The following is a 13,407-nucleotide window of genomic DNA, read 5'->3' as shown; positions in this document are numbered from 1 at the left end:
AAAGACATTCCTCAATTACCTTTTTTTTTTCTTCAGACAATCTCATCAGGGATTAGTTTTAAAAGGTCAGTTGTTATTGACTACACTTTTTTGGTTAACACAAAGGAATTGTTTAGGGTTTTGACAGTATCTCAGTAGATATTATTTCCAAAATTTTTGAAATTGCAATGTCTATGGGATACTTTAATCTTTCACAAAATATAAGTTTGAATTGCTTCCAATACTACCTAAAAATGTAAATTGGGACTTGAGAATTGTATCCACAGCTAACTTTGTGGTACACTCTCCTGGGAACTTTGTGATATTCTGAGGTCCATCACAGGTTTTAGAGGTATGCTTATGTTTTCATATCAGTTCAGAATTTGCACTTCCATAGTAATTTTTATTTCCCTCCCACTAATCACAGCTTTGTTTAATGGTCCAGTGGACAAAGCAGCAGAACAGGATGCCAGGATATTGACACAGTACTTTCCTCATTTTTGCTGTTGCATTCTGCAAAGTTAAAATACACTTTTCTGTTTTGCGCCATCCTCACTGGGAATAATGTTATCTTAATTTCTGCTGGTGGATATTGACAAAGCTTGGAGAGTACTGTATTCCTTATGCAATTATTATAGTGCTGAAAAGATTGATTACCATTTGTGAATTACTTTAACTTTGGAAAATAATGACAAAAGAATGAGCAATTGAAATGTGGCTAGTGTGGGATGTACAGTTAGTGTAAAATATACACTAGAGTTCAAAGGCTTAGTAAGAAAAAAATGAATGTAAAATATCTTGTTAATAATTTTATGTTCATTACATATTAACCTGATAATATTTTGGATATATTAAGCGAAATATTAACATTAATTTCACTTCTTTCTTTCTATAGTGGCTACTAGAAAATTTTAAGTTAGATATGTGGCTTGCATTGTATCTCTATTGGACAGTGCTGATCTAGACATGTGAGGAATAACTTACGTATTTCTTTGTGGAGAGGGAGTTTGGGGAAAGACTTGGACTCAAAATGTAGCTGGAGAGCTCTATTAAGAATTAATTGAAATGACTTTATGATGATTGCCTCATGAAATACACATTTGTATTCTTTTTGTTCGCTTTAAAGTAATGCTATTACTAGTTGGGCATATTGTTTCAGTTTATTCCATTTACATTGTGCATGAAGATAATGTAGTTTTTATCAGAATTATCTTTAAGTGGTAGATTTATACCCAGTGACATTATGTTTTTTTCATTTCCTTGATTATAAGCTCTTTGTAGGTAGATCCCATGCCCTGTCAACTGTAGCCCGTTTCTATGCTTCACATGTGTAGTTGTCATTCAGTCTTTTTTTTTTTTTTTTGCGGTACGTTGTGACCTCTCCTGTTGTGGAGCACAGGCTCTTGACGTGCAGGCTCAGCAGCCATGGCTCACAGGCCCAGCCGCTCCGCGGCATGTGGGATCCTCCCAGACCGGGGCACGAACCCGCGTCCCCTGCATCCCCTGCATCCCCTGCATCGGCAGGCGGACTCTCAACCACTGCGCCACCAGGGAAGCCCATTTCTTTGAATGCACGTGCACAATTTGTATTGTGTACATTTTAACTTCAGTAGAATGGCTGGATCTGGACTTTCTTGGCTGCTATTTAATGTAATATTATAACACATTTTACTTTTATATAGTATTCTTGAGACATCTTAGTTTTTTATGACTTGAGTGGGTAATATTATTTGCAAGTTATCCTCTTTATTTCCTGCTCATGAATTCTTTTTGGAGAATGTGTGATTATCGTTGCGGAAGATACCTGAAATATGGGGAAATAAAATAATGAGTATAAGATCGTAAAGTGTAGGGAGCAGTTATTTCCCTTGACGAGAAAGCAAGGATGTGTCTGTTTTGAAAGATGAAAGCCAGCTGTTTTTCTGGAGATGTCCACTATTGTTGGACATAAAATCATAAATCATGTAAATGGCTAATGAATAATCTTAAAATAGAAAAAAAATACAGCCAACAGCATCACACCAACAAAGTTTGGTTTCTTTAGATGGAATTAAAACTTTTGAAACGGAGGGCAGATTTAGGATTTTCCAAAACACTCGAACTCTGAACCAAACTGGTCACCTCTAAGAATGGGACAGAGCTCCTAAGGGTTCCCATTCATTGTGTCACCAAGCAGGTTCTCAGTTCCTCACTACCAGCTGTTTCTGGATTTGGGGCTAGTTTAGCTGGTACCAATGAGCCAGAGTTAACGCAGGTGATATCGAGGTGACCAAGAAAACAACCTTGCCCTGCAGGCTGTGTAGCTTAGAGAGGACTGAGGATTTTTTTTTTGCAGCTCTGAAACAGCAGCTAAAATTTGACATAGCTAAATGCCCGCTTCTGTTGATCAAACCACATAGGAATTTCAGTGAATAATTGTTTAATTGTGTTTGAGAGTGGAAAAGGAATGTAAGACACGAAAGTAAAATGTGACTTTTGTGAGTATTACATGTGAAGTTTTTCTTTCTCCTGATAGAATGCACTCGTAACCAGCCAGCTGGCACTTATGTAATATTGGCATGGTGGCCATCAGCTTAGATTTTCTGGGACTTTCCCAACTTTCAAACACTTTCTTCCATGTGTCTTGATTTTTATTAAAAACAACTTCTGCAAGCTACCCTCCTGTCAGCCTCTCTCCCTGTATCCTCTACCTCCTGCTGCGCGGATTAACTGTCTGCTCTCATCTAAGCCCAGCTCTCCACCTGGGTTCTAGGCCCCATGCCCTCTTACCCACACAGGAGCATTGTTTCAGCAGTTCTCTCCTGCATCTTCATTCTTTTCCTTTCCACTGGATCATTCCCATTGGCATACAAACTTGCTGTTAATTTCTCCATTCTTAAAGAGGAAAAAAAAAAGACTTAATCATCCTTCCTCTATCGCACTAGTCCCCCTCCAGCCACTGCCCCATTTCTCTGCTCTCTTCTGTAAGCAAAACTATTTGAAAGAGTTGAATGTTCTCATGGTCTCCAATTCCTCACTCCCATTCTCTCTGTCACCCCATGCCACAGCAACTGCTCCCATGAAGGTCACGAAAGACTGCTCTGTTGTTGGATCCAGTATTTTGTTTTGTTTGTTTGGGGGGGGTTTGTTTTTTAAAAGCCTATTGGCAGCTTTTGACCTTATTTGAAAAACTATCTTCCCCATCAGCAGCATTTGACTTCTTTAAATGACCCTCTTCTCTTGGCTTTCTGAACACCTTTTCACTGGCCAAGCCTTCTCGGGCTCCTTTGCTGGTTTCTCCCCATCCTTAGGATTTAATGAGGATGAGTGGGAGAAAAGGGGAGACTTACTGAGTGGTTTAGTGATTCTGGAGCATAAATTGTGGTACATGACACTAGAAAGGTAAGCAGGGTGCTTATCTTGGAGAGCCTTACATTGCAGAAATGTTCTTAGAAGGATGTCGAGCAGAAGAGATGACAACAGTACTTTTGTGTCTTAGAAAAGCCATTTTAGATGTTGAAGCTGTGTAATAAACTACTTTGGATTATTATAGATATTATAGCCAATTTATTTGAACCAAAAAAATACTGATCAGAGGAATGTTTTCAGCTCTGTTTAGCTGATGTTTATGTAAACGTTCTTAAAAATAAAATGATGTATAATAAAGCAGTCAGCCTGATTTAACATATCAGAACTGATGCAGCCAAGTGGTTCTTCTCCATTTGGGAACCTTGCACTTAACCCAGAGATGTTCTAGAAACATTTTTTGTGAGGCAGGGACAATTACTCATAGACCAGTGTCAGTGTCAAATACTATATCCATGCCTTATTTATTTGTTTATTAACCAGACAACTTTAACATTATCTTCTTCACCAGACTTGGCTTCAGATGACTTTGTTATTTAAAAAGTCCATGAATGAATAAATTAACAAAGAAACCATCTTCAAAGAACAAAGTAAAACCTATAACAGGAAATACTTAAAGTTCTGAAGACAGTTTCAAAATTGGAATTTCAAAAACAGTGATTGTGAATCAACTATATTCTCCAGTATAAAATAAAAATTAAAAACAGTGATTATGACTTTCCGAATAATTTTCTTCGAAAGGAACAACATTCATTGTTTTTATGCTTTCTTGTGTGATGGTAAAAAATTTATAAGGTTGATTACCTTATAATCTGCATCTTGAAGATCTAGAATTGTACCTGGCCTGTAACCCTGCAGTAGTTTTGAAATCATCCCATTCTTTTGGAAGAAACAAATAAATTGTATTTCATAGGTGGCTACGGAGCTACAGCTTTAAATATGAAACGTGATCCTTTACATATTAAAATCAAAGGAGAAGAATTTCCCCTGACTCTGGGCCGGGATGTGTCTGGTGTGGTGATGGAGTGTGGACTTGATGTGAGGTACTTCAAGCCTGGCGATGAGGTGAGTTATCACATTCCACTATTCCTTCTCAAAATTTGGAGATTTAATTCTGCTGCTTTTGGAAATATAGTCCATATCATTGACCTTTTTTCTTCTTTTCAACAAATACAGTGAGCTTTGGCTGGAGCCCTCATTTTCTTGGTTCAGTTCTTTCTGTTTTTTCTAGTTCTGTCACAATAGCTTGCCGTGCTTGAACTTTTCTAAATCTAGTGCTCAAGAATTGCAAGACTTTAAGATATATATGATTGGGACTTTTTAAGTCTTTAAATGACAGTTTCTACCTTACGGGTTAGATGGTTTTAAAATAGCTAAAGGTTGATATAATCACCTGTCCCTTGTCACTTTGAACTTTTATACCAAGAAATTAAAGTCAGCTTATAATAATAGCTAGCACTGTTCTAGTTGTTTTTCATAAAATAACTCATTTAATCCCTATGAAGTAAGTACAGCTAGGCCCAGTTTACAGGTGAGGAAAGTCAAGCTATAAAGAGGTCCCACAGCTAATAAGTGGTAGAGCCAGGATTCAGGCCCCAGAGACTGTGTTCTTACTGGTACTCTAAGTAGCCAGTAAATACAGCAGGATTTACTGGTTAGCTACCTCCAAAGTGGTTTGACTTGGTAAATCTAGAATCATACTAAATAATACATTGATATCATGTGAGAATAACTGTATTATTTGCTGGATTGCTGACTTGTGCTTTTTATCACAGGGTGGCGTATGTATTGGGGAACACTCTCGTGCTTAGCTTTGGCTTAAAAAGATCTGTTTCTAACGAAGTTGTGTGTGTTTCAGGTCTGGGCTGCAGTTCCTCCCTGGAAGCAAGGCACTCTCTCAGAGTTTGTTGTAGTCAGTGGGAATGAGGTAACTCACCAATTCTGTGCTGAAATGCCACTGGAAAGTAGAAACAAAGACTGACAAATATCTCTGAAATAATTGGAGTTTTTTTTTTTTTTTTTTGAGATCAGGTTCAAGTTTTATGGGTAGTTTTGAAAGAACCGAGATAGAGAATAGGAATTTTTAAAAGATCTAAAAAAGTATTGGATGTCGTTTAAATAACACTGCCTGCCAAAGCATTTTTATCTTTGTCTTGTGGAACAGGGATTTGGAGCAAGATCTAGAAACGCTGCTGTGTTTCTTGGTTTTATCTAGTATAAATAGTTGAAACCAAATATACCAAGTGGAGCATACCGATTCATCATAAACAGAAGCATGGAAGTATCAAGCTGTTTCAGATAACTTTCAAAACAGGGGTCTAATCAAATCCAGTCAGGAGGCCTAACAATTTAATTGGAAAGAAGGGGGTTAATATTAAGGAAATTGCCTACAGAAGGGAGGGCAGGAAGGGAAAAAGGATTAGAAAAAAGATAAGATTAGAAAAAGTCTGGAAAGATTACCTTCGAGTAAATGGAGGTGAAGGAAACAACTGATCACAAAAACAAATTAGAATGTATTTATGAGGGTTCAAGGTTTATTTGGGTTTATTTCTGGGTATAGTTAGGACTAATGGTATTGTTGAATGTGGTCTTTTTATGAAGCATTATGCAGCAGTATCTGATAACGTAACCTATGAGACCTTTCTGAACCTCTGCGAGGCAGGTTGAGTCATTTGGAGAAATTCCTTAGAGATAATCTTGGAGTAGGGTTTGCAATAACCACTGAACCTGGCCGAATGTTATATCTCTGAAAATAGTCGGATTCCTGTGAAGATAGATGTACTTAATTGTGTTCATAGGTTTGCAAGTCATTGCTTATTTTTGACTGTTATCTTCACATCTAGGTCTCTCACAAGCCCAAATCACTCACTCATGCTCAAGCTGCCTCTCTGCCATATGTGGCCCTCACAGCCTGGTCTGCCATAAACAAGATTGGTGGCCTGAATGATAAGAATTGCACAGGAAAACGGTGAGTATCAGTGGTGACATCTAAAACTCCCTTCTTTCATTTGGTGACGTCTTTGCAGTACATTTGTCAGAAGCACGAAAACTAGGCTCACTTACATGAGCAGAGTTGTGCTAACAGTTAAAACAATTTCCAAAGAACTCTTGTGCCAGTTTGTACTTTTTTAATCTCATTCTGTTGATTCTTAGCTCAATCAATTGAGAATTTAAAAAATATATAGATGGATGTTAGGAGTCTGAACCTTCTAAAATGATGCAAAATTTTTGTATGTCAGTCTCTGGGAAGAAGATCCATAGCTTTCATCAGATTCCTAAAAAGGTTAAGAATGACTTCCTTACAGATTTTAAAGAATGATGGAGTTGCTCTCACACTTGAAGGTTTCTATGAAAAACAGATATAAAGTGTTTGAATATTGTTGAGTTCTCTTAGGCTCTGTGCTCTCTCAGGCTCCTTTAGGCAGTTCTGGTGCTTCCAGGACTTGCAGGTGTGCTTGCTGAGTTTGCAAAAACACAGTGAGTGTTAGATGTTCTTGAGTTCATATTCAGATTCTAGCTGGGTGGCCCACTTGGACACTCCTCTTTTGTAAGTTTTCTTTTAGGGGTGAAATGAGATAACACATATAAAATCGGTGGCACAGGCTGTGGCACACAGAAGGCACTCAGTACATGGTAGCTACTCTTCTTAGCAATGCAACTACTGTGTTCTTTGTGTTTCAGAAAGTTGGCATCATAGAGAAAATGGATGATTTTATTATTTGGTGAGAAAACTAGGTCCTCAGAACCATTCAGTGATTGTGATGAAGGAGAGAGCTGTAGGTCAAATTTTGTTTTCTGATTGCTAAAGACTGTGCCGGAAAAATAACAAGTCTGTGTCAATCTGTACTCCTGTTGTTATGAAACATTGCACTTTACCTTTAATGTGTTGGATTATAGACATTGAATTTAGTGAACGCTTAATAGCTGTATTTCTGAAAGCAGTATAAAGGCTGTTCATCTAATGAGGTGCTACCCTTCATCATAGAATTCAAGGTAAATATTCTAAAGGTCAGCGCTGTTTAATTTTTAAGCTTTTGGGCCTTATCATTCTTGAAGTTGCCATTTTGGTCCAGCACTTTGTTTAAATTAAATCAGTTTGATCATGTAGATTTTTCTAATGGTTTGTCTTAGTTAATAATAAGCTTGCAAAAATCGTGTTCAGGATTTTTAGACGTTTATTATTATTGTAGGCTCTGCAGTGACGTTGATGCTTTGTTTTGCTTTTCCTTAAAAGCATTCAGCTTTCTGTGCCCCCCTGACCACTCCAGATAGAGAGCTCTCGTTCCTTTTGCTGGTTCAGGCCCTCCAGGCATACATTTTTTAGTATTCTGTAGAAAATGAGTTAGAAACTGATCTAACTATCTCTTGTCTTCCCAGTTTATCGTTGGCTTTGTAGGTACTATGTTATCTTCTGTTTAAGCAGTAATGGCTGGGAGCTGGGGAAGTAGAGACCTGGGTTCCTCTCTCTACACTGCTACTAACTAATCAGCTGACCACATGCATGCTTTTTATGGTCTCTTTGCTGTTTCCACCAAGTTACTGAGTGTAGGACAATGTAGGTTGTTCGGCGAGCTTTGAGAAGTGGAAAGTTTTATACTTATAAAAGTGATTTATATATTATATTGAGTTGCGTCAGTTCATTGATTTAGCCACATGTTAACCACACTGGAATGAAATCCACTGTAAAGAGCCTCACTGGCTCATATCACGGACGTGTGTCACATTCCCACATGTGTGGTGACTCAGGATGCCTTTGTTCCGAGTGGCAGTGAGAGCTTGTCCCTTGCTGCTCTAGGAAATTTGTTTACTGAAATTATTACACATGGGTAGTAATAATGGCCTTCCTCTCCAACTCCTTATTTTTAGAAATTTTAATAATTAATTTTTTGTGGCTGCGTTGGGTCTTCGTTGCTGCGCGCAGGCTTTCTCTAATTGCGGCGAGCAGGGGCTACTCTTCGTTGTGGTGCACGGGCTTCTTGTTGCGGTGGCTTCTCTCGTGGAGCACAGGCTCTAGGCGCGTGGGCTCAGTAGTTGTGGCTCGCGGGCTTTAGAGCGCAGGCTCGGTAGTTGTGGCACATGGGCTTAGTTGCTCCGTGGCATGTGGGATCTTCCCGGACCAGGGCTCGAACCTGTGTCCCCTGCATTGGCAGGCGGATTCCTAACCACTGTACCACCAGGGAAGTCCCTCCAACTCCTTATTTGTGAGAATCACGTGAGAGATGTGAGCACCTTAAAATACTGTAAAAATAATTTTACATGAGGAAATTACTATTATAGGGGGACTTTACTAACTTAAATGCAGAGGTTCCGGTGTCCAAAGTGGCTTTTTTCAGTTTGACTATCCTTTGTGATTGGTGGAGCATATTTTGGCTTCTCTAAGCAATGATTATTCTTTTACTGTTAGCTCTCGGCATTAAGGCAGTCTTTAGTCTGCACAAAGCAAATCAGTGTTTGTCATCAAGGACCAACAGTGTTTTTCTAGCCAGTTAATTAAAAAACCCTAAAACTAACAATGACAAAAACACCCACCTTGAAAGATTTTACAGGATTTCTTTGTAACAAACAGCTTTTTGAAATTAAGACAAAGCTTTCTAAGGCCTCGATGGTGTTTTGCTTTTCCTTCTTTGTTCTATAATTATATTTCTGTAACAACTGAGCATCAGTTAACCAAGGGGATAATTTAATATTGACGTCATGTGTCTTTTTTGCCCATGCTTTGGTATCACTAGATTTCTTCGTGATTTATTCTGTAGGAACACATAGATAACTTAGGGTTCTCAAGATGAATAGAACTTTTTAAAAAAGTGGTTACACCAGACATTTTTGGGAAGGGGTTCTATTTGATGGTTATATTTATTGGTAGTGTCATGCTCTGCCTGAAATTCATCTCTTGCTGCGAGGTTGTACTTCACTGTTTGACAGAGGTATTAGAAAGTGTTAGAAATTGAACCATTCCTCCCCCGCAAAATAAATTTCACTTTTAAATTGTGTATACTTGAAACTCAATGAAGTGGATTTAGGAATGCTTTTCCCTTTTTCTTTTTTGAGATTAGGATTTACGACAGTAACACTTAGTCATGTAATTGTAAATTAGGTGTCTGATTAATTCTGTTTATAGAATTAGACAGGCTCAAACATAAAACATTGTATCGCCCCCCACCCCATATGCTTACACCGGTAATTACAACAGCTTCCTTCTTTCAGCTGCCTTCGCTTGCCTGTCCTTCCCCCACTCGACCCACCTGTTCCTCCGCCCTCTCCACTCCCACTACCCCTGGGGACTTTGGGTTTTCATTTGCACTTTGACTAGGTTGTACGAGGAGACGGGAAAGGGGAGAGATAAAGAAACCCCTGTGGTCTACTTGCTTGGAGAAATCCTGGGGTTGGGAGGAAGGGTGCTGGCTCTGGCCTGGCTGGTGTGCCGCCGATGAATCATCTCCACCCCAGGCCTGTTTTCCAGGGAGCTCCGGGAGGGATCTGTTAAAGGAATTAGTAGCAAACTCTTTCCTGGCCATTTGTGTTTTACAGATAGTTGCCCCTGTCACCTAGAAAACTATCTTGTGACGTTTAGGAGTCGTTCACTCTTCAGGGCACCGTAACCTCACTTCCGGCTTTGCCAATCAGGTGCAGGTGTTCTCACCGGGGTCATAGCTGACCGAGTTGCCAACCCAACGATACTTTTCAGTTCTTACAATTTGAAGTCTCTGGCACTGTTGCCCACTTTTGTTATGCTCACTTTCTCCATGGTTTCAGGGACACTAAGCTCCTTTAGTTTTCTTCTTGCCTTTTGAACCAATTCTTATCATTTTTAAAGGTTCCCTTTCCTCCCCCAGCCCTTGCACTGTACCTGCTTTCCCGTTGTCTCCCTCCGTCTTTCCTGTCTCCCAGGGTTATCTCATCTGCTCCCAGTTTCTTTATATATACATATATAATTTTTTTTTTTTTTTTTCGAGGCACAAACCCGTGTTCCCTGCATCAGCAAGCGGGCTCTCAACCACCATGCCACCAGGGAAGCCCTCTTTTTATATTTTGGTAACTTGTAGATCTTATTTCTGACCCCATCCTCTCTACTCAGTTCCATCCAGTTAGGTGTCCCCTTTGCAGCTGAAACTCAACTTGTGCAAAACAAGACTTACTGATGACCACCCTGACGCTTTCTCTATATTCCTACTGTCAGTTAACTGTGATTTTCCATAAGCCAACATATGGTATTGTTCCCAAACCCTGCTCCCTCCCCTTCTGTGCAACTCGTTATTGTCCATGTCATGTGAAATTTAGGATTCTTGTCAGATTTGGAAAAATGTCTTCCAAGTTTCTTTATGAGTTGCAAGATTCCAGGGCATCTCATGTTTCCTTGTGCAGTGAATAAGCCCAAAATACTTTTGCATTTTAATTGACAACCTTCATTTACTAGCTTGTTATTGATATCTTCCCTATAGTGGTGTCAAATGACAAAAATAATACAATTTAATAACCAGTTTAATATCCTTTATTCAATGGAAAACCGTCCACAAGTGGCGGAGCTCTCTTCCCAAGGGATTTTGGGCAAGACTGTGTTTTATGCAGCGTTAGAAGTGGCAACACAGAAACAAGGCGTGATTGGCTAGGAGGTCTGATTTCCCTATAAGGCTAGCAGGTGCTGGTTTCTAGGGTGAGGTGAGCTAAAGCTGAGTTGAAGGATGGTGATTAGTGCTAGGTTTCCTTGGCAGTGAGGCAGGCTGGGACATGGGCTGGGCCACTGGGGCGGCCTCCATTTTGTGGGTCCTGAATCACAAATTACCTTTATCAGTGATGTGTTGTACGTTTTTACATGTCTTTTAATTGCAAGAATTTTCTACAGACCAGCTTCTGGTTCTGTACATTTCAGGCTTCACTTCTCTTTCCCTGCTCATATAATCCAATGCTAGGTACCATGATATTCAATCTTATCGTAATAAAATGTTATGATACCTTGTTGTGTTGACTTAGTGGGAAATAGGAATATTCCTGGAAGGCATTCTTAAACCAGGACAGCCTGTAATAACTTAACTGTACTCAGAAATTACTATGAAGCACATCAGTATTTCCCACTAAGCCCAAAGCAGATGTATTTCCAAATCAAATCCAGTGTGACCTGACAAGAGAGGAACTATAGTGGAGAGGAAAGTAGGAGTGGAAAGAGGCAGCAGTTTTACTGATTGTGGTTAGTAGGGAGGAAAGATAATTTTCCATCTACCCTTCTGAGTTCTCTGCCGAGACCTCTGCAACAGAAGACAGGGAAACAAGAGAAAAACAAACAGAAGTTTCTTAACATGTGCACCTCACGTATACACGAGAGATACCCAGGAAAAATGAGTAACTCAAAGAGTTAGCTTAGAATTCAGGCCAAAATGCCATCTTTTAGTTCAAGACAAAAGATAGAGGAGTGTAGGGAAGGCCAGTTGTGGAAAGTTTACCAGGAAAAGCAAGAATAAAGTTAGTTATGCAGATTTAAATTGGTGCCTCCTCCATTGATAAGGGTCTACAGTTATCTCCAGGGATTAACCTTTGTCCTTGGTAAAGAGTAAAGCAAGCACCTTTGTAAACTTCTGTCCTGCTTTTAGGCAAATAGGGGGAGTACAGAGATTTCTTACGCCAACTTCTTCTCAGTTGCCTTCAGCTCTGAATAATTCTTATGCGTAAGTGGCATATTTTGGCGTGCCATGTTCTTCTAGCCTTCATTAGCATATCTTACTTTTGCAAGTTTTACAAAAGCATACGTCTGTTACCCTAAAACTCGGTTCGCCTCTTGGTGGGTATCAAGCCAAAAGACACAACCACGCCAAAGATAAGGAGAAGGAAGGACTTGTAATATTATCACTTGCAGCAAGTAAGGAGAATGGTGGGGCTCTTTCCCAAAGCAGTCTCTCTCCAAACAGCAAAATTGGGTAAGTTTTAAGCTAAGAGAACATGAATATTCATGAAGGGGCTTGGCCTTTAGTTGATTGAAGGCACAAGGGTCAGAAAAGGGCAACATCATCATCCCTTACGTTCCAGTTCGTCTGGTGGTTGAGCACTTCAGGCTAATCTTTATCATTGACAGAACTGGGAGTCATTACAACTGACATACTATCTTTGCTATTGTTACTTTCTTGCCTGATAAGAGTTATTTCTGCATTCTTTTGTTCCCTTAAGATCGTTAATTACTAAGACCTGTTCAAGGGCAAGCCTTGTGGCCAGGCTTATATCACAAAATGGTTTAGGCCAAAAAATGGCTTCTCTTCTGTCAAGAAAGCCCGGCCTGGTTCTCTTTCTCTGGGGATCCCCTACCCTATCTGCTTACATGTCCATTCAGATACATTGGTGGGGCTCTTCTCCAGGCCTTGTGTAAGTGGGAGGGACTGAAGCTTAAGCTTCACTGGCTCTGTAGGGGAGGAAAAATATCTTTCCTCTGCTCTTTTAAGTCTTGGCCGGGGCCCCGGTAACAAAAGGCAGATAAATTAACAAGAGAAAAGCATACACATTTATTTGTTTGTAAGTTTTATGCAACATGGGAGCCTTTATAAGGAAATGAAGACCCAAAGAAGTGGTTAAACCTGAGCATTTTTTTTTAATTGAAGTACAGTTGGCATATAGTATTATGTTAGTTTCAAGTGTACGACACATGATCCGACAATCAAATGTATTACAAAACGGTCACCACAAGTCCAGTAACCATCTTTCACCATACAAACTTATTACAGTATTATCGACTGTATTCCTTATGCTGTATTTTACATCCCCATGACTTATTTTATCACTGTAAATTTTTTTTTTTTTTTTTGCGGTACGCGGGCCTCTCACTGTTGTGGCTTCTCCTGTTGCGGAGCACAGGCTCCGGACGCGCAGGCTCAGCGGCCATGGCTCACGGGCCCAGCCGCTCCGCGGCATGTGAGATCTTCCCGAACTGGGGCACGAGCCCGTGTCCCCTGCATCGGCAGGCGGACTCTCAACAGCTGCAAGTTTTTATCTCTTAATCCCCTTCACCTATTTTGCCCAAGTCTCCTTCCCTTCTGGTAACCACCTATTTGCTCTCTGTATCTGTAAGTCTGTTTCCTTTTTTTTTTTTTTTTTTTTTAATATTTT

General features: G+C 39.8%; 1 protein-coding gene across 3 annotated transcripts in view; it reads left to right on the top strand.

Annotated features, from left to right (window-relative positions):
- The window catches only part of RTN4IP1 (reticulon 4 interacting protein 1), a 166,607-nt gene that overhangs the window by 120,894 nt on the left and 32,306 nt on the right, over nucleotides 1-13,407 (top strand). For 2 of the 3 annotated variants that reach the window (XM_024755146.1, XM_024755143.1), the window contains 3 exons: nucleotides 4,238-4,389; nucleotides 5,183-5,251; nucleotides 6,168-6,292. In XM_024755146.1, the coding sequence (XP_024610914.1) occupies nucleotides 4,264-4,389; nucleotides 5,183-5,251; nucleotides 6,168-6,292 (320 nt within the window). In that variant the 5' untranslated portion in view covers nucleotides 4,238-4,263. Of the gene's footprint in view, nucleotides 1-15; nucleotides 66-4,237; nucleotides 4,390-5,182; nucleotides 5,252-6,167; nucleotides 6,293-13,407 lie in introns of those variants that run through there. The other variant, XM_024755148.1, reaches the window with a different exon arrangement.

The sequence above is a fragment of the Neophocaena asiaeorientalis genome, unplaced genomic scaffold (assembly GCF_003031525.2).
Source record: "Neophocaena asiaeorientalis asiaeorientalis breed wild unplaced genomic scaffold, Neophocaena_asiaeorientalis_V1.1 scaffold105, whole genome shotgun sequence".
Lineage (NCBI taxonomy): Eukaryota > Metazoa > Chordata > Mammalia > Artiodactyla > Phocoenidae > Neophocaena > Neophocaena asiaeorientalis.
The sequence above is the reverse complement of the archived record's forward strand: the minus strand, read 5'-3'. Positions and strand labels throughout refer to the sequence as shown.